The sequence below is a fragment of the Anopheles bellator genome, chromosome 2 (genome assembly GCF_943735745.2).
Source record: "Anopheles bellator chromosome 2, idAnoBellAS_SP24_06.2, whole genome shotgun sequence".
Taxonomy (NCBI): domain Eukaryota; kingdom Metazoa; phylum Arthropoda; class Insecta; order Diptera; family Culicidae; genus Anopheles; species Anopheles bellator.
In genome coordinates, this window is record NC_071286.1 from 8,320,469 (window position 1) to 8,341,340 (window position 20,872).

The 20,872-nt window shown below is 51.0% G+C and overlaps 1 protein-coding gene across 3 annotated transcripts; it reads right to left on the minus strand.

The window, feature by feature from the left end:
• Positions 1-12: 12 nt before the first annotated feature.
• LOC131212895 (band 7 protein AGAP004871-like) lies at positions 13-20,872 on the minus strand. 3 transcript variants are annotated; one of them, XM_058206968.1, is made up of 3 exons: positions 20,623-20,872; positions 823-1,339; positions 13-748 (listed from the first exon to the last, which is right to left on the minus strand). In XM_058206968.1, the coding sequence occupies exons 1-3, from the start codon at positions 20,870-20,872 to the stop codon at positions 352-354; spliced, it is 1,164 nt and encodes a 387-aa protein (XP_058062951.1). In that variant the 3' UTR covers positions 13-351. The 3 variants fall into 3 exon arrangements, with proteins under 3 accessions (XP_058062951.1, XP_058062952.1, XP_058062953.1); XM_058206969.1 differs by lacking the exon at positions 20,623-20,872 and adding an exon at positions 12,670-12,810; XM_058206970.1 differs by lacking the exon at positions 20,623-20,872 and adding an exon at positions 10,402-10,500.

A 20,872-nucleotide genomic window follows, 5' to 3' on the forward strand; every position in this document is an offset into this window, starting at 1 on the left:
TAAACTCCAACAAACTGCTTCGTGATGACCTCTGGACCTGATCTGGGGCACGGGGATTAGTTCGATGTCGTTAGGCTTAGGTTCGCCGGCTGCCGGCCGGCGCCCTCGACTAGATTTCTAGAGATCTAGAATGAACCGCGCCAGTCGGTTGGTTGGCGAGCAGAGGGCCGAGTCTTCCGCCGAGGACAGCGAGTACGACGAGATGGATCCGAGGGCTCCGCCCTCCCGTTTGCGATCGGCGGCGGCGGCCGCGGCGGCAGCGGCCTTTTGGAGGCGTGTGCGCGGCTGCGCGTGGTGCCGTCGGTGCTGATGGTGGTGGCGTCGTTGTAAATGCACTTGCGGGAGTTGCTGCTACTCGGATGGCGGTGGCTGGCCCGGATCGCCCGGCGGTGACGAGATGCTCGTCGTCGTGGACGGAACGACGGGTGGTGGGCCTGGCCGTGGAACGGCTCCGGTGGTGCGGGCCACCCCCAGCGTCGAGGTGAAGTTCATCAGTGGGCCGATCAGCTCGATCGGCAGCGGGAACACGATCGTGGAGTTCTTCTCACCGGCGATACTGCTCAGCGTCTGAAGGTAGCGCAGCTGCAGCGCGGCCGGACTCTCGCACATGATGTCGGACGCTTCCTTGAGGGCGCGCGAGGACTTCATCTCACCCTCGGCGGCGATCACCTTCGCCCGTGCTTCGCGGGCCGCTTCCGCCTCGGCCGCCATCGAACGTTGCAGTGAGTCCGGCAGTGACACGTCCTTACTGTTGGGCGGAGAGAAAAAATCTCGCTATCAATCGGTGTCCCATCCCTCGTGTTCCCTTTGGTGGCCACTTACATTTCAACACGCTCCACCTGGACACCCCACGGATCGGTGGCTTCATCCAGTGTAACCTGCATCGAGTGCGAGATGGCTTCCCGTTCGGTCAGCAGCTCCGAAAGGTTGCGCGTACCGAGCACATTCCGCAGCGTGGTCGCCGCCAGCAGGCGGGTCGAGTGGCTGTAGTTGGCCACCTGCACGACGGCATTCAGCGGATCCCGGATCCGGTAGTAGACCACGGCATCGACAGACACCGTCACGGAATCACGGGTCAGCACCTCCTGCGGTGGCACGTCGAACGAAACCGTGCGCAGGTCGACCTTGCAGTAGTTGTCGATGCAGGGCAGCACGAAGAACACACCGGGGCCACGGGCGCCCCCGGACCGTAGCCGACCGAGCCGGAAGATGACGGCCCGCTCGTACTCCTGTACGACCTTGAAGCACAGGAAGAGCGATATCGGCAGGGTCAGCACCATCAGCACGATCGAGCACACGGTGGCCAGTACCTCCACGCATCCTATGGAATCGGCCTCGGCTGAAGGACGAAAAGGGAGGGACAAAGTTAGGTGAGGCTCAGAAACTGCCGTCGACTAAGAAGGGTTTTAATTTGTAATTTTGAAACATTTTTTTTTAGAAAGGACACTCGACGGTGATGGGAATGGAGAAGCCCTCAGGAGAAACTCTATCGTGCTGATGATTCTTGATGGTTGCCTGTAATCGGAACGAAGTCCTTGGTGCTTGACGGTGCTGTATTAGTGTTCAGGTAGCGAATGCAGAAAAGGAACTTCGCGCAACGCTACGCGAAAGATAAAGGGTCCGCGCCCACCTCACTTGCCATTAGGCCGACGGGTGGGTATCAAAGCGGCGTAGTTTTGTTTTAAAATCTCGTGCGGAGCGCATTAGCAGAGGACACGTCCTGGCTAGAGTCCTGATGGGTAAAGGACAAAACGCGCTCCCGCCGTGCCGTGTGCCATTCATTGTCGTGTGGTCTGGCCCCTGGCGTCATTCGCGATACGCGATTTTGTGGGCGCGTGTTACAAATGATGATGGCTTTGTGGCGTTTCGGTGGTTGACGGTGTCGTTGTCTCTACGTTTGAAGGCACGCGACGGAGCGCAACCTGAAGGATGATGCTCCAGATGATGGGACAGTGGTGCCATTTTCTTTCACCACAACGGCACCAACCCATATCTCCGCCGGTGATCCGCCATGATGACACCATTTACCTGTTTGTCTAACGAGCTTATTGCATGTCCTCATTTGCCTAACATATTTTTAATTTTCATCATAAACACCCGGGGATTGTCTGCTTAGCAAGACTGTAACGAAAATCAATCACCGCTCGAAAGGCCATAACCATTTACACGCTGTCCAATTAAAATCCCACAACACACTTCAGCTAATCGGCCAACCGACAAACAATCTCTCAGGCACGCTCCGCTGCTCTGGGCCACTTAACTGGCAGTGGAGTGGCTGCGGCGGATGTTTTCCAAACCACCTTCACTCATCGATCAGCGCTTGGGGAAAAATCGAGGAAAAATTATGATTTCTTTGCCCAGGCAGGCAAGCGAGCACACTTAACGATCGCGGTTAGAGAATCCGTGTGATCCACCCTCGATCCCGACTGACGGAAGGAAGGACAGTTCGGCGACGGTAAATGCCGACGGTGCCGATCGGGCCCCGGGGCGAACCAATTAGCGAAGATCGAGTCGGAGCGGCGCTCGTTGGAGTGCTCCCGATGGAAATGGTTTGTTTACGGCTTCGGCTCTTCGGCAGCGCTCAAGGGCCGGGTGGGGCGGCCACTGTGACCTTCGCTCTTCTGCACTGGAGCACGAGCACGCACGTAAAAACACCCGCTTCCGCAGGAGGCCTGTGCAAACTCTGGACCGAAAATACTTCACGACGGCCAGGCGCGGGCCCGACGGACGTCGGATGTGTTATTCCACGGTGAATAATGCGAATGTTGGACGGATTCTGCTTCCAGCGCGCCACACTCGGTTACAGTTAACGCGCTGCTTTTATAAATTAACTGGTTTATGGCCCACACACTTGAAATCCCTCCACCGTTCGGTTCGTTTTCAAATCCCCATTTAATAGGCGGCCACTTCGGCGGCTGGCGGGCGCAACATAATTAATGCCATCATTTTTCAATCGCTCAGGAACCGGGGCACAACCACACATACACAGGGACAGATTGTAATTCGTTTACTTGCTTATGCCACAGTGCGACCTCATGTGTACTTTCGTTTTCATCGTGACCCCGGCACACAAACTCGGCTAAAGCACACTGGCTCACTGGCTTCACTGATTGGCGATCCTTTTTGGGAAGGATTTCAGGAAGTGAACACGGCAGCTGTGGCACCGTCGACGAGCGACCGAAGACTGACCACCCGGCCCGGTATGTTGGCCGGTGTCGGGAGCTCTCGTGGTCCCAGCAAAAACCGCCGATCGTCACGCACACCGCTACTCGGAGCCCCTCTTTGGCTTCGAGTGGACGACGTGCCGGGGACGACACCCGGTCAGGTACGCTACCGGTGGCGACGCTGATGGCCATTAGTTTCGATCATAAACCGCACCTTGACCGGGGCGAGAATTGATACGTACGGACGTCAACATAACACTCGCAGCCACCGGACTCGGTGCTCAGGCAATCGGTGTCCATCGCGAACGTAGCGGCTATGGGCCGAACGCGAAGCACTCCATCCGTCACGGGTTCGTGCGTGCGCCGTTTGTCGCCCTCGTCGTCGGCGACCCGTCGCCGACGAGCATAATTTATTTTTGCGAATTTCGCTCCGACACACGCCAACAACAGCCAACGATCGCGACCACGGAGCACGTGCGTAACACTCTTCACACTGGTCTCACAGGATATCTCACACTGGTCCGGCCTGCTGGGTCGTGGGTCAACCGGGCGACCACTCCAAAAGACAGACCGAGTAAATGTCCGGGCCCCGCACGGGAGTGCCGCGAGAAGCGTGTGGTTCGCCCACGGCGCAGCACCCGAAGTAAGTCGAATTAATTTCACGGAACCATCCTCCTAAACCATGTCCGAGCGGCGGACACGCAGACGCCACCGAACGCGCGTATGTGTAAAATAAAAGTGCACTGGTGTCCGTGCTGGGCAAATAAATACGGAAAACCGCACGGGACGGGCGAGTGTTCCGACCGACGAAGGGGCCGGCCAGGCCAGGATGCCAGGCCTGGCAGCCAAACATTCGTTACATGACATGACCGTGAGCGTAAATCGAGCCAGAACCGGTAAGTCCATGGCAGGCTTTGGCAGTCTTTTTGGTTTGGCCAGCGTCGGTCGGTCGGTCCGCCCAGTTGTAGTAACCGACGACGACGACGACGATGCTGTGATGATGTTAGGAATGTTCCGACGATCAAACATCGGACAACCTTTCGCGGCACCACAGTTATTTATTCGATGTTGTCGACGGCTTATGTTACGGATACGGTGGCCGTCGTCGTTCTTGTTTTATCTTCCCGCTTATGCTTTAATTTTGGGCATCACCCAAAATTGGAGCATTTATTAGATAGTATTGGAAGGTAAATTGTTGGATTTAAAGGATTGGCAGATTTCGAGGGGGAAAGTTTGATTGACGAACGGTTTTTACTAAGGTTATGAAATTAAAGTGTTATTCAAAGACTAATTATGTGAAAAATGTAAAAATGTAACTGTTCAAAATGTCAAAATTTTTATTTATTAAATTAATTGGTCATTAAAATATTACTTCTTTCTTCGTTTTATCCACATTAACTCCCGGGTGTCCGGTTTGATGACTATTATCCGATTTATTGAAAGCATTTAAAGGTGCTCATATTATTTATTATCCGAGTAAACATAATGCTCCGTGAGCACTCAGAATTAAGGATCGGTATTACCGCGGCATAAACACACCACTAATCAGTGTTAATGGCACCGTTAGTGTCCCGGATGACGCTACAAATTACCCTTTCGGCACCCTTTTCCAAAATCGATTAACCCGGTATTGTAAATCAAAACCGATCAGCTAATTCATGGACCCCTCATAAACGATCGTTATTATCTAATGTTGTCTATTTAGTGCGTTGATTACATTCGTACGTGTATTTTCTTACAACGATTTGCGCTAGGGTCTTGGATACGGGATTTTAATGGCAACGGCCCTTATCACCGTCGGCGAACAATGCAGCAAGATGCATTATCATACGATTTGGCTCCGTTACGGGACGCTTCTGCGCGGTTTCTAATCTTATCGCCGAACGCGTACGTGTCGCAAGGTGTGCTTCAGCTCTAAACCGTGCCACATACGTTGGCCACGAGGCCACAGAAATTGGGGACAAATTTTGAAAAACACGGAAGCTACGCCTCCGGAGTACATTTGTCTCCGCGGGCGATATGTTTATCGTCGCCCTCGGTCGGTCGCGGCATAAATAACCCACCCCGGGCGTGATCATTCGCTTGATCGTTGTTTGCATTTGCTATGCTTCGGCGCAACAATCCATCTCCCGCCGTTGGACGCTGCGAACCGAAGCCCCGACATTCTTAAGCCATGTCACTGCATTAGCGACACTTTTCAACACGTTTTTCCGTTTTTCTGGCTGAGGCTGCCCCGGGGCTTTTCCGAGTCCACACGACCGCAGAAGCGTCTCGCCCACGGTTCCCGGTGGGGGTTCGGCCCATTAATTTTCTATTTTGCTTTGCCGCAAACCGCAGCTAAACCACAACAACGGGACATGTTTTGTTAATGAACCGCCCGGAAGGACCGGACCGGGCGGTGGCGCGGCCGCGACCAATTCGTGCCTGATGTCGTATCGAATTTCCGCCCATTTTCGCCGTCATCGGGGGCGATGGGTGACCACATTAAATCAGAGACCCCGTTAAATAAGATCAAACAGCCCGCACGTTATCCTTAAAATAAATCACTCGTGGTGCCGTTTTGGGTGAGGCCAATTTATATTGTCGATTCGGGGCGAGATCGAGAGCGTCTTAATTGATTGTAAACATTGTATTGAAGATTGTATTGGGGTCCTTTAAACGGGTGGAGAGAGGCCACTCTTGGCTGGGGCTTAACAGAACGTGCCTTTTCTTCCCGAACGTACCGGGACCAGGGTGGTCAAGCAGAACTCGGAACTGGGCAAGAACTGCCCGTCCGATTGACCGACCGACCACAATCGCCCGTCGTGCTTTATGCTCTTGCATCAAGATTACATCTGTTCATTTTGCGTCAACTCCGGTCCCGGTGACGCCGTCCGGTTGCGATTTCCTCCGCCGCCGCCGGAGAAAAAGCTGCGGAAAATTCGCATCACGATAAAACCGAGACGAAAATCTTTCCACGGTCTGATGAACCTCGGACGCGCCCCTTCGGCACGGGACAGATGGTACCGGAAAGATTGCGCTTTGATGACGGCCACCGAAGCCAAGCCCGCTGGCTGGCTGGCGTCAGCGAAGTTGGAACTCTACCTCGGTTGACCGCGCCCGGCAAAGGGAAGCAATATTTTTCCACTCTACTTACGACCGCCTTTAAGGATTAAAATGGCCCTCTTTTCCATCCAGAGGTTTCAGTTCAGTTTTCACATTTTTGCCACAAACTCTGCACTTGGTTACTCCGAGGTGCAGTGTGACGAATCGATGTGGCTAATGTCACTAATGTGTCAAAATGTTGTGGCCAGCATCCTTCGGCATCCGCGTCAGTTACGTTCCCCCGGGGGGGAGGACGTTGTGAAAATGCAGCACGCCCGGTTCGGTTCGGTTGACGGTATTTATATTTATGGCGGTCCTAATGGGGCGCGATTTGTACGCAAACACGCCAGTCAACGCCAGCGGCCGATCAGCCGCCAGCATCATTAAGGAGGTGAAGGTTCGGTTCCCGGCACATTGCCCGGAGTCCGGGAAAGCAAACCCGCTTCCGGGGGGATGGTTAATTAAATTGAAGAAACCGGGAAGTAAGGAACCGTGTCGAGCTTCCTGTCACATCGTCCCAAGCTGGGCTGGACGACGACAGACTCAAGGTTAGTCAGTAGAGATTGATCGGAACCGGAGGCGGGCACCGTATTTGAGGGTTGCGCTTCAGTTGCAATCTGTAGCCGGGAATCTCAGGAGGAGCTGGTGACACTCGGAATCGAAGCGTTGATACCCAAGACTGGGGCTCCCCGATTGAGCGAGATAAGGGGAATTAGTTTTCCGGTCCGTGGGGACCTCAACACCGGAAGCATTCAGAGGCGGTACCCGAAGGAGTTGCTTATCTGGTTTACGGGCCTGGCGATAGGGCTAAGGATTTATTAGTTGTTTTGTTGTATCGGGGGTCTCGTGCGGGTTTGGGCCACCTTTCGGCACTTTTTGTTTTTTTTTCATTTAGAAAGAGGGGAAAATACTATTTATTTATCCATCTCTTTACTATTTAGTTCATTTTGACTGCTTTTCCGTGTCGCCGATGTTTTTACTCATGCCGGACTTTTCCGGTAAACAGGCCAACCGTTTACCGAAATTGTTTAGTTAACCAGCCGAGTGACCGCCAAATCAACATGCCAATTGTGCCGGATAAACAATCGCATTCCGATTGCTCCACGCGAACCAAATTTAAATCATGTTCGGTGCGCAGGAAGAGGTAAATTTACGACATCCCGAACCGGAGGCGATGACCGTGGCCGCGTTTAAAGACAATAAATAAGTCAATCGTTCGATGGACCTCAGGCAACCCTCACATGGCTGGTGTTTGTGATTTTCCCCCCATAAATCATGCGATGGGCGATGCCGTAAATTGGGTGTCGATTTCGGTGGCCAATTTTCCATTCCGTGCGCTTGGCGCGTGCAGATTTTATAAACAACGCTGCCGATGCCGATGCTAGTTTTCCGTTCCGACAGGGCCAATTCGGTACTAGTTGCTGCGAAAGGATTTTCGGCGGTATTAACCGAACGTGACATGAAGCATAATTTTCAACCAGAGGCCAGGGGCCACAGCAGCCAGAGGCGCAAACAATTTATGAGACGGAACACCTCGGCTAGGTTCGGCACAGATGTAAATCATCATCAAGCGTTGGCAGCAGCGAAAGGGGTGCTTGTTGAGGTCCGGCAGTCCATTTGGGCACGTTTCGCTTTGGCAGATTGAAAGGGCCTCAAGCGAAATGACCCGGCAAATGGGGTGCGAGTGATGTGCGAAGACCATCCTGCGAAGCACATTGCGCCCAGTGTTCGTCCGGTCACCGTTTGATGTCGGTGGTCACGTTCGAACCTCCGCCCGGGTGGGGGAAATGTCTTCATCAGCCGGTCAGGGTAAACCGTGAGGAACCTCTTTTCCCGATGGCGAGACAGACCGCTTGTTTAAAATGTAACCCTTTCGACTGTTTCCCGCGCGGCTCGGAGGTCTTCGAAGGCATTTCTATTCTTCGAACACGAGAGCGCACGAGATGCTCAACAAGTGGCCAGGCGGCCGGCCGGTCATTAATGAGATGATAAATGAGCCGTGCTTGACTTTCCCGGCCCGGGTGACTGATGAGACGAACGTGTAATCGGCCCCATTTTCCCGATGACGGACGTCGGCCCAGCGACAGCGATACGGCGGCTTCCCTGTCAACATGAGCGATGTCAGGATTTGCGCTTTAAAGAAAGACGGTTCCTCGACGATTGATCAAACGATTGTTTGTCCGCCTAGGTGGTAATTAGAATCTCATTAAACTGTGGCTCATGAGTGGCCACACTATTCATGAATCATATTTATTATGCTCTCGTTAACGGCACCGTTCAACGTTCCAACGAATGCTGATTTATGAAATGGTTTCCTTCTCCTTCTATTATATTAATGCTCCTCTTCGTGTCTCCAGTACGAGAACGGGCGGCCAAGAAAGAGAACCGAACGAACTTATGATCATTATGCTCCGCTCCGGCAGGGGCAGGTTCATTTGAATCTTATTTGAAAGTGTTATCATTTTATTTCTTGGCTGAATAGTAATTTTTTCCATCCCTCTTTATCTCTCTCTCTCTCTCTCGCTCTCGTCGGTTCACCGTTCCGCTGCTGACGGCATTCCATACGCAGCACATTTGCTAAATTAGTTTTCGGCAAAGCGCATTAGCGGCGGATGTCCTCCGAGTTCACGTTCCCCCCGTACGACAATACTTTTGCGCGGGAACGAAGCGGTTCGCGAAACGAAACAGCAACTCGCAAGGGGCGAGAAAAAATGGCACTCACGGGGCATCGGGAAGGTCCTTACAATATGGTGCCGGAATCCAAGGGTTGCGGTAAGCGGATTCGCCGTGGAATCCGGATCAGCTCCGGCCAACGCTCGGCAGTACATTCAGCCTCATTCAGCATCGTTGAGTGAGTCGTAACGTCGCGGATACCAAAACTCCCCGTTTTGGCATCATTTTTGCAGTTTGCCCCGCGGTTCGGATTGGACCCGTGATTGCGGGCGGGTGACTTGAACGGGAGCGGTTTTTTTTTCTGCCACTCCCATATGGACGGGTGTAATCATCGAATGGCGGAAATATGCAAATGAAATCCAACCCCTCGAACCGGGCAATGATTAATGCCCGAGGGGTGGTTGGCTCCATTAAAGCCGAACGTAACGCAACGGAAGAAGATGAAAAGCGGCGAGTGTGCGTGGATTGACATGCTGCAAACTGCACAGTGTCTCTTTCAAAATGGGGATTTACCCTGCAATAGTGTCCGGTAAGGTAAACAATTTGCTACCTCATTTGCTCCGGCGTCAATCACGCGGCGTACATCGTGTCCAGCGGTCTCCCATGATTGATCGGTCAGCTCATTGGAATGAGTTGTGGCGGGAAGTACCAATCACCCACAGAGCTGCCCATGCTTGACCTCGGTATCGAAGTTTAGTTTATAGACCAATTGATTAATTTAGCGGCTCGAATTTCTACCGTTATTCATCGGCAGAGCGGGTTTATTAACTTTACATAGATAAACAAATTCTCATCCCGTTGAGTGATCCTCTAGTGACTTGCGCTGATGATGATTCACCACTGTTCGGTCCATTGGACGTTATTACAAGGATTGAACAAACGCCCTTGCGGTACAGGCGCAATCAAAATATTACCCACACGGGGCACGGTTCAGAGTTGTGTCGTGCTACAGTTCAAACAGAATGATCAACACGCTCACGATCGTTTAGCACCGGGCATGTGCTTCGGATCAGAGAGCAGAGGGGATCCGAACGTCAATAAAACATATTCGTATATTCAAAAGCCCCCTTTCGATGATGAATGATGATCTCGAATTGACTGGCCGGTCCTTTTTTGTGGGAGGATGCACGGAACACCCAAAGCGACCGCGTTTATTGGTATATTGCGCAGCGACGCAAACGGTTGGTTGCGTTGCGAACGTCGCCAATTTCGTTGTACAAAAACAAGCTTAAGTTGCTGCACCCAAGTACTCATTTCCGGCCCCACGGGCATTGTTTGATATTGTTTCCCCTCGCTAGCCGGTGATATCACGACCGTTCACGAGATTGTGGCTTATCAGGCTCGCTTCGGTCGGTGCCATCGAATTCGTCACATGACACCGATTGGTGGCTCTACTCTGAGGGCTGAGTTTCGAGGCAGTTTTGTGTCTTCTCTGGCGATCGCGCACAGTAAACCACACCCAACACTTGGTGATACTCACGGCCCGAGCGCTGCCTTTCATCGATGATTATGGGGCGCGATGATGACGAATTGGGTGTATCCACTCCACCGGCCATTACGTCGCACTGGGAACGTAGCGTAAGATAGGGAGGAAAAAGCAAGCAAAACCCACGGACGACCGGTGATCGTAAACAGACGCGTGTGCGGTGCGCGATCCGGTTCGACGGAACCGTCAGCGACTACTGACAACCGAGCGGCGCGGCCGGTCGCGTCTAATCTGAGTCTTTGCGCGCGACGCCAAACAAACCGGTTCTCGGGACTGGACGCAACGGACGCAGACCACAGTACCGACACCCGCCTTATCTGGTGTGGGCGCATCCGACCACTACAGTACTGTCGAGGGGCCTTCATAGTGCTCGTGAGCCATTACTCAGCCGTTGGGGTGGCTGGCGTTACATGCGTTACTACCGGCCGGCGTCTATTCATTATAATAATGAGGCCAAAATAATGAGTTTCCGTGCTTGCGGGAAACGATTGAACCGCTCCGGGAAAACTAGGTACAACGCCCTTCAGCGCCGAGTATCAACAGTGCATAAACAAGTGATGATACTTTATGGGGTGAATGTGTATAAAACAGATGCTTAATGACCCATCACTTGGAAGAAGTGTAGTGAACAATCAATACTCTAGATCTAGGACCTCTTGATGTAGGATCATGTTTCGAACGAGCGACGAGTCCGCTGGGTCGGCATCACTGCACTCGCTAATGATGTGTTGCGGGGACAAAACGTTGAACGCGTAAGCCCTTCTAATGCGTGAATTATCTCTCTGCCGAAACGCAGAGGGACATCGCTCGGAGGGACAGATGAAGGAAGCGAGTTAAGCGATTTATGTTCGCCCTCTTAATCCACCCCGGTTTCTGGAAAGATTAACCCACCAAAGTTGAAACAAAAAAGGCTTGATTGTGAGCGGCGATTGAGACCCTCACCACGACCAACACAGTGGCGCAATCGGGCAGCTATTTATAGCCACTCGTTTTTTTTTCACCCACGGTTTGTTGCCGTTTCTTATCGTCGGATGACTCAAAGTGAATGACGACCGGCCAGGGAGCTTTTGTTTCCCCAACAAACATGAAGGATACATCTTGTTAGGAAAATGATACGACTATTAAGTGGTAAACTATGGATACACGATGCACTTGGTTAGTGGGGAATCGACGGAATGTGAATGCCGGTCCCATCCGGTTTCACGTGACTCAGTGTTTCGTTGGTATGCCGGGGGTTTTTCGTGCGGAAGTTACTTTGAGCTTTAATAACATGCATCAGCCGTTCGGGTGCGACGGACGTCGAGTTCCACTTTAGGGTAATGATTTGATGATTTTTAGTCCCCGGGTACCGGTGCACTTACCGTAGTACTGGGGCCTCGGATAGGGCTGCTTCGGGGTCGTCCCGGGAGTACTCTGCGGCGAGTGCAATGGCGCTGCAAACGTTTCATGTGCGGCATTAGTGTTTGCGAAGTTAGAGGCAGCGTTCATTATTTGCTGTACAGTTAACGGGCGGTAAACTGTTGCTCACACAAATGTTCAAAGTACGTACAGAAAGCCAAGCATAGACAGCGACATTGAAACGGTGGCCGATAAGTGTTTTAAGCATAAAACTTTAATTATTTGTATTTATTTTTTTTCTGTTGCGAGTGATCTCCATATTTAGAGTAAACGATTATCGCTCTAAGCCTTTCGAAATAAAGTGGGTGAGTGGCTTCCAAGAAGACGCAGAGACGGGTGCCAATCATCCTTTAAACGATTAAAGCGTATCAACTTAGCGGCACAGATGCAGAGCTACAAGTTAGGAGCGAATAGACAACAGCGAGTAGGTGTGGAGCGGATGCGAAGCGAGTGAAGCGAGCGATTATTTATAAAATGAAACCACTAGAAGAAGAATGGGCCCTAGCATAAACAAACGTGCACGGCTCAGTCCCGTCCCGTCCCGTTAATCTGTGGCGCATGACGATCGTGGCGCTTTATGATCGCGTGCTGGGCCATCGTTGCGGGTGGCGGCTATGCTGATGAGCCAATTTTCGCCCTCCACACGGCCGCTTGTGATTAACTAAAGCTACTCTCGGCGATCGGTGGGTGGAACAAATGCTGACTGGGAAGCGTGTGACCGAACCAAATGTGAACAGGTTGCATTGGTGATGGACGAAGGGCCACGGGATCGCACAGAAAAGGGCCGAAGCAACGTTAATCCAACCCACTACACACGACACTCGGCGTTCGGAATGGGCTAGAAATTGCTCAAAGTGTACGTACTTTTCACTTTCCATCGCATTTGCTCCTGGGGCGTCTGCTGGTTCGGGGCTACCAACTGCTGTGAATGGGCATGCTGCGGGTGGAACATGCTGGCAGAGGACTGGTGGCGTCGACTTTCGAGAGGGTATTTTTAAAAATACGCATAAACCCGTACGCTGCAGCCCGAATCAAAGCCGTTGTCGTATCATATCCTCAAAAAACGGAGGACGATTTCACACAACTTTTCACACACTTTACTTGGCGCGGTCCTCCTTCACTAGATGACGGCGACAGATGGTTGGTGCGATGGAAAGTTAAATAAAAGCCGTTCCCGGTTCGATGCGGGAACTTTTCATCTCCGCCACTCGTGCTCGTGGGTCCAGAAAAAAGAGGTCCTCCCAAAAACAAACGATCAACTTCGCGTTCGCGTTCGCGGTTAACGGTTTTCGAAAAGGACACGTTCGCCCGTTATCTATCACCGGCGGCTCCGTTGACAGGACTGTCTGATAGGACGCGGCGCCACGCACGAGAAGCACACGGCGCTTCGCATTGTCATCGGTTTGGCGCCTTCGTGCGTTTGTCTCGAGAATTTCGTGAAGACTCTCGAAGAAGCTCTCGAGAATCGACAGAGTCGGGTGCCCGGTGGCCGATGCCGAGTCGCACAGTGCCGTTCATAAATTAGTCCCTCGATTTAAGGACATCGTTTGGCACTGGTTCTTTTTATGGGTCGGCTTAGGTTGTAGAACATTTCTAACACAGGAACCATCTACAGTGAACTTACATTGGTGTAAATTATTGAACAAAAATGCAATAGTCCTTGGGGTTCTCTATTAATCTTGTATTTTTTTCTAGTGCTGTTAATAAATGTTTCAAAAATTGCAAAAAGGTAAAGTAACAGCTTGAACATAGTTCAAACACTTTGTAAGGAACAGCACTGTTGGCACCATGATTCTCTCAATCGCCCGAGATGCGACCGAAGTTGGAGAGGCTTCGTGTCGGCCGTCGAATCCGGAGAGGAATCACTTGCTGTTGCTCTCACTCTCTCACTCTCTCGTTCTCTCTCATTCTTCCTATTGTTACCCATCCTGCTGCTGGCCGTGATGGTCGTGATGGCAGCATCGTTTTCCTTGATATGTGATATGTCCCCTCGTGTGAGATTCTTTTGTTTCCGTCCTCCCATCGCCTTCTGGCGGCGGGAATTGGACCGTATCGAGCAGGAAAGAGACCGCGTGAGTGAGAGCGAGAGGGAGTGGGAAGGAATTCCTTTGGTCCGTACGAAACGGCTGTGATGGAAAGTTCAAACTATTTTCACCGCACGCACCATACCGACGGTCCGACGGATTGTCTGTTGGCCTCTGGCGCTGAGCGAAGAATTCCCAACCGGCGCTCGACACTACAGGCACGCACATTGGCCCCTCGTTGGGGGTTAGTCTACAGTGAGCGGCATAGTTGGACACCGACTCAACCCAAGCCCCGAACGGCACAGTGATGGACAAAGTTTAGGGTTTGGATAATTTAAACAATAATTTTATAAAACAATACACCTTTGGGAAAATTGAGAAAATATTCCCAGTTTTAGTCAAAATTAAAAAAAAAAATAACTTCACCCAATGGCATTTACAGCTACAAATGATTTAACATAAACAACACCAAACGCACGTCCGTGTCGGGTTTCGCGGTGAAAAATGGTACACCAGCCGACGCGGCCGCCACTATCTACGCTGGCTGACCGCGACGGCCAACATGTCTCTGGTATGTCTCCCACCCATCGAAACCCGTCCCGTATTTTTAGTGACAGTGGGTGGCGGTCCGTTTTCACCCGGCCCGTCCTATCGCGCCCGTTTCGTTGCTCCGTCACGGCCATCGAGGGAAAACGAAACCCGGTCCATCGTTCGAGAGAATCGGGACATTGCGAACGAATATATGTAGGTGACTTAATCGACGCTCAGGACCGTCTCGGGATGCACGGGCCGGGCCGGGTCCATAAAGGCCAGACAGTTGGCAGACGGAATGGACCGGCGGTACTATTAGGAGCGGAATTGAGTAAATGAGTCAGCAACACTGTACAAAGCGGGGATCGTAGATCGGCAGATAAATTAAGGCTCACTGACGTAGGCATACGGACGGCATCGGACAATGTAAGGACGCGCGCGCCAGTTTCGGACAGTTCTTGCGCAATGAAACGGCAAATATGTGCGAGAGTCACGGGTCAACGGAGGATTCAAACGTCATCTGGCGCTAGCAGCTGACGAAACGTGAGATAAGTCCCCGTAGGGGTGTGGCACAATCGAACGGTATTCGGGGGTCCACATATTGATTTGGAGACCCTAGGCTAGCGAGACGGCAACGGTATGGCCGAACGGTTGAGCGAAAGTCTGCCGCCATTTACTTTCCCTAAATCCTGAATACTTTCTTTTTCTGAGCTTGTGTCGATCTGCATGCCTAATTTTTATTTATCTTCAAGATGGGACACGTGGACATGTTCGGAAGACCTTTATGTCTTGACCCTCCGGAACTGTGACCTGACGCAATGCAAAAAAGGTGCGCGACACGTGTCTTAGTTAAACATTTATGCTGGTCCTGGGTACGATTGTACACGAGTACTAACCACCGGTGGACCCTTTTCGAGGCAATGTCCGTCCTTGGCGGGTATCAAAATAAAATTTTCATGAACCAGACCGTGATGTGACAGTGAACTATTATTACATTGCCTGTTCCTTCGTGTGCTCCAGAGGGGGAGAGAAAGAAACATTGCCATGGTCGACCCAAAGTGTCTTGATAAACAAAGTTGAACCCTGCCATGTTTTAGTTTCAAAATGCCCATAAAATTAAGGCCATTCCCATAAATTGCTGAACGACCGCTTTCATCTATTAAATCAAAGTGATGCATTCCTCAGAAGTGTGCAATTTCGGGTGGTTTATTTGAGTAACTGTCGCTTTGAAATTAATTTCAAAACAACGCACGAAAGTAGCTCCGAATCGGATTTTATTGGCAATTAAAACACATCTAGTTCGAAGTCCCATTTGAAGTTCGGACCGCGTCGAAGTCGACGCCTGCCGAAGGATCGCCTGCAGAATATCAGAGAAGTGGCGCGGAAACGAATAAAAAGCTAATGCCGTTGATTTACAAACATTACTACGCTGGGATTCGCTGTGTCATGTCTCGTGTGTGCGGTGCCATTGCGGGCCACCCTCGCCCGGGGCGATGTTCTCGGCGCTCCAGAAAGGGCAAAGACGCACACAAATTTCCATTTAACGGAACGCGGGCCGGTCTGCGGGTCTCCCGCCGTCAAAACATTGCCGGGGAGCAGACGGCCAACCCAATGAGTCGTGTCGGCGTAACGACTCACTGACATAGTGATACACAGCTTCGTTCAGCGCCAGTCATCAAGTGAATGGGAAAGTGGGTAAAGTGGGAGGTAAAGAAAAACATGGATTTCCATTCCTTTGCGCCGGGACGTTTTTTTCCTGCTTCCTAGGGAGACCCTTCTCGCCACTATCTGAAGCAACGGCAGTCTTTCTTCCAGTGCACTTGTGTCTCGGCATCTTCAACGTGCGCTCGCTCGAAGCACTTCTGCCCATAAAAACACTTGAAATTGATATCGTTTTGGATGCTGGTTTTTGCCGGAGTGTGTGCAGCACCGTCCAGTCCACTGGCAAGCGGGAAAGCACTACTCGTGATATTCCCCCTTGGCGATTGGGAACCCGTTTCGAGTTTGATGTTTTTGTTCGTTTGCGTTGTTCGAATATTTCAAACTAAACGGCCAACCGGAAGTCGTCTGCGAATTGAAAGCTTCTGCCTGCCTGGGTTCGTTAACCCACTGGGAAAGCTGAGTGAAAACGGTTCGCTCGAAGAAGCGCTGCCAACGGCCAAGCGTGTTGTTTGGAGTCCCTGTTAAAGGGGACTTAAAGAAGCGACAATTATCCTTAATGTTTATCACCCATTTTCGCAATCAGCATTGCTAGTAACTGTGCCAGTTCCACTCCATCGTCGAGCGCCGGAAGCATGGATTGTAAGTGCCAGATGCTAGCTGAAACTAGACACGAGTATTGTTGTTCCGAAAAAGTAAGTGACTAGCTGGATTAACATCCCGGGAAATGCTAGTGTCCGGGCGTTGGAATGTGTATAAATTATTTCAGATAGCAAGTTAGAGCAACACAAAAAAAGCGCTCAAGTAGAAACGGTGCTAGAGAGAAACTTTGCCACAGTGTAATTGTTCCGTTCGTTGCTCTATCTTCCGACAGTTCGGGGAAAACTTTGGAACCAACGTAACCCAGGAGTTCCACTGGATCTGCTGGTGCCTTCGTCAAGGACCGGTTTTAATCCATGTTTCCTATGTACTCCGGGACGCACTGACGCTTTAAGTTCTGTGCAGAAGACCATTTCATTACGGTCATTCACTTAGTCCGCCACATTTCTTGCGCCAATTATGCACCAGAAAAATGCACGATCACAGCCCAGAAGATACGCCGCAATCACTTCCCAGAACGGTGGGATCGACTAGCGGGTTGTAGTGGCCAAAATCAGACAACTTTTAGACGATTCAAACGAGCTAAAAATTGTACAACTTGACAAGCAGATCCCTTGGTCGATTGTTTGTGGCATTAACCTGACTTCCGAGAGCCAAAACTAAATTTGCAATCCATTTGTGTGCCTAATTTGTCTATATAATTCGCTTTTGCATAATGGACAATAAATGAAAATTTATTGGATTTCTGATACCCCTAGCTAATGGGATCAAGATACGGAGCCAAAGTAGAGCGCGGAAAGAAGTTGCGATGAATAAATATTCAAGAACTATTGTGCGTTGACCTCAAAAAGTCATAAACAATGCTTCTTTCATTCACGGCCGTCATATTGGACGCTGGACAAGAAATAGGTTGCGGTAGCATTGTTCGGAGTTTTCGAAGCAAACAGTAAACTTTGTGTATTAACCGGCAAAGGCCGGCAGGTTAAAAGACCGACCGTCAAAATGAAGTGCAAATGAAACAATAGCATCTTCGCACCATTCATCGAAGCGTCCAATTTGGTGTGTCGAGCGAGAAAAGTGGAGCAACATCCGGCACCGCAGACAGTGTGCCGCCTGCTGCTGCTCCGTTGCGCGCCGGTTGGCCAGAAGCTACAGGACCAAACGGAAACATTGTGATCTTCTTTCCGACTTCGATTACCAACGCTCGAGCGGCTATCAATTATGGGAAATCTCTCGACATCGACGTCGTCGTCCGTAGTCATCGTCGTTCGGTTCTTCGAGCAGGAGTCGGGACGTGAATCGGGCAAGTGTGCGAACACTCATTGAGCTAGAAGTCAGAGGGGGAAATGGAGAGGGACGATGGAAAACAAATGATGGTGGAAAACCGTGCGTCCGTGGGCGAGAACCGGAAGTGACACTGATTCGGAGTGTGTTGCGAACGATAACACTAGCGATACAGCAAAAAAAAATAGGAAAAATGAAACGAAAGGTTGAATCTTTTTCCGGTTTTGGGGTCACAGATGGGTTGTCTATGGTGGCCGGCCTTCGTTTGAGATTTGGAAACGGAAGATCGATGGGGTCGCCACTCGGTTCCGTTTCGGATCGATGGAGTCGCCCGGTACTTTAATTCGCAAACCCGATGGAGGCGCCTGGTGATTTTTGCTGTGTGCTCGTTTCGAGGCCAGAATAAAATTGCTCGCACGACTTGCTTGCCGAAATTCATAAACCGAGCGCTGTGCCTCGTTGGTAAAGCGGAACGCAGTCGAGTGCCACATCTTCCGCGTCGAATAAAACACAGCACAACTTTCTACGGTCTAATTGTTTTCTTAAGCTCTCGCGCTCCGAAGTCTGGATTTCTGGCGGTGAAGTATTTATTAGCAAACACTTCGGTTCATTAGCCAGCGTTTGGCGATCGTGGCCGGAAGGTGAAGGAGTGTGTCTGTTGGGTTTTGGCGGCTGTGTAATATCTTTTCGAAGCGTTTTTTCTCCCCGCTCGCTCGCGCTGCATCCTCGACCCGCGAGTGTAATTAGCGAGCTAATTTATAGGTATTTGGCCGTTCCCGCTCTCACCGTTTGGCATAGGAAAATTCAAGTGTTTGTTGGTGTTCGAGACTTCGTTGGTGTTTGACTGGCGCTGGCTTCCCTGACAAGCGATCCGCTGGATTAGTGTGCCGAGATCTTAATCCCGCTGTGATCCTCCCAGGCGTAGTGAAAATAAACTGAGCACAAATTGAAACACACTCTGAACGCGTCCAACACTACCCTCTGTATCGCGTCCCGATAGCCACCACAACCACGTGCCAGGGGAGAGGATTTTTAGAGGATGCGGGAAACTAAGTGGCCCATACCGGGTCAGGCGCCTGCCGGGTTTGGCGAAGGGCGCAACGCTAGGGTGAAAATAAGATCTCTCTATCGGGAAGCGGGTAGTCTAAAAATACCTTCACTATAAGTCTTCGCTATGTTGGGCTATAAATTATTTGTGAATGATTCCAACGCCTTTCTCGCCGGCTGAAGGGAGCATATAACAATGACAGCAAAATGGTGCTAAGAATTTACATGCCTCTGTCTGTCTAGCTTGTTTGGTGGTCGCCGTCTGCGGCGCACCCTTTTAAATGGTGCGAAGAATTTAGACACCAAACAGACGCCAGACGATCAACCTGATGGGCGCTAAACTGTATTTATCGGTCACATCAGTAGCTCAGGACTGCTATCTAAACACGAGTCGGGGGAAAAATATTGTTCCAATCTGTCGCTCCGAACGATCGGTAACGATGGCGCATAAATATAAATATTTTCTCTATCGATCGCTCAAACAACAATGTGAATCCATTCTCGGCACGGCACGAAAATAAACCATTCCCTTCGGGCCGGACTGTCCGCCAGTTCCCTGGTGCGTCCGCTTGATTTATGAGCGCACCCGGCAGGACATCCTGCTACACGCATTCGCTGGCGCTGTCACGCGTCACGATCATTCCCCGTCACCACAGGCAGGGAAACAATATTCCAACACGTTTTTTGAATTCCGCCTTCGCTGACTGTCACACCCGCCCGGCGATGGCGATTATGCTCGTGTGTGGCGATCTTAAAAATGTGGAATTTATTTGTTTGGCCTTCGTGTGGGGTCGAAGCAGGAGCCGGCTTCAAACACTTTGCAACAGTTTCGATTGGCACTCAAACTCCAAACAAATGGCTTACTTTATCATCACTTTCGGTAATACAACCTGTTGTAGAGTTTATTTTTAATATTATCAAGAAAGAGAGAAAGAGAGGCAGGATTGCCGGTTGAGAGCAAAGAGGACGGATCGTCTCGTCGTGGTTGTCGCGAAAAGATTAATGAACAGTTTGGTGGTGTTACTTCACACTTGGCCGGCTGCTGGCGTCTAGCTTTTTGCTCGACTAACCCCCAAAGCGGTTCCTTTCTCCAACATTTTGCAAAAGTCCAACGGTCGTTGAAAAAAAAAATGAAACGCGCATTGGACGGACGGATCGCTTGGCTCTCGTTAATGGATCCCGGGCGGACGATCTGACACTTCTGTTTGAAACGAATAGAAAAATATATCGTCTGAAACGCGACGAAAACATCCGAATAGTCAAACACGAACCGATTCTGAGCATACAGTTTCCACCAGGGACCGGATGAGTACAGTTAGCCAGGCGTCGAGAGGTAATGATGCGTTGTGCGGACCGAAACCGACGGACCTCGACGGAAGTCTAGCCACGTTGGCACACGTTTCGCTTCCATAGCCGTTGGACCGATCCCGGTCCGGAGCGTGCTTTTGCCAGTTTGTGTTTATTTTTACATTAATCGATTGGTTAACAAAATAAAAATAAACCAAACCCGAGGCTAATGGTACTGATCATTCGGAGCCAGCGGATGGTTCACAGCGAGCTGTGCTGAGAGCTAGCAAATGAAGCTAATCGAATACCGATCAGGCGATCGTTGCTAAAATCGGTGTCGAATTAGTTGCAATGTTAGAGTTCAACTCTTGATAACCAAACTTACCCGTTCGGTGGCGTAATACGTCGGCAATCGGTATCGCGAGTGTCGGTGGACTATGCTGCACTGGAGGAGACACGTGTGGCAAATGTGACTGCCACACTTGCTGTAGCGGCTGAAGGAGCGGCTGCTGGAGCGGTTGCTGTAGAAGGTGCTGCTGCTGGTGGGCCGGTTGCTCATATCGCGGATCGCTCCGCAGGTGCAGCCCATCCACACTCTGCTGATCTTCAATGACTGTCCTATCGGTCCAGTCCAT

Bases quoted from the DNA above. Each gene is read 5' to 3' on its own strand.
- LOC131212895 (XM_058206968.1), bottom strand. From the start codon at position 20,872: ATGGACTGGACCGATAGGACAGTCATTGAAGATCAGCAGAGTGTGGAT. The intron at 1,340-20,622 runs GTAAGTTTGGTT...TTCGTCCTTCAG, and splicing joins CGTATTACGCCACCGAACGG to CCGAGGCCGATTCCATAGGA. The intron at 749-822 runs GTAAGTGGCCAC...TCCGCCCAACAG, and splicing joins CAGGTGGAGCGTGTTGAAAT to TAAGGACGTGTCACTGCCGG.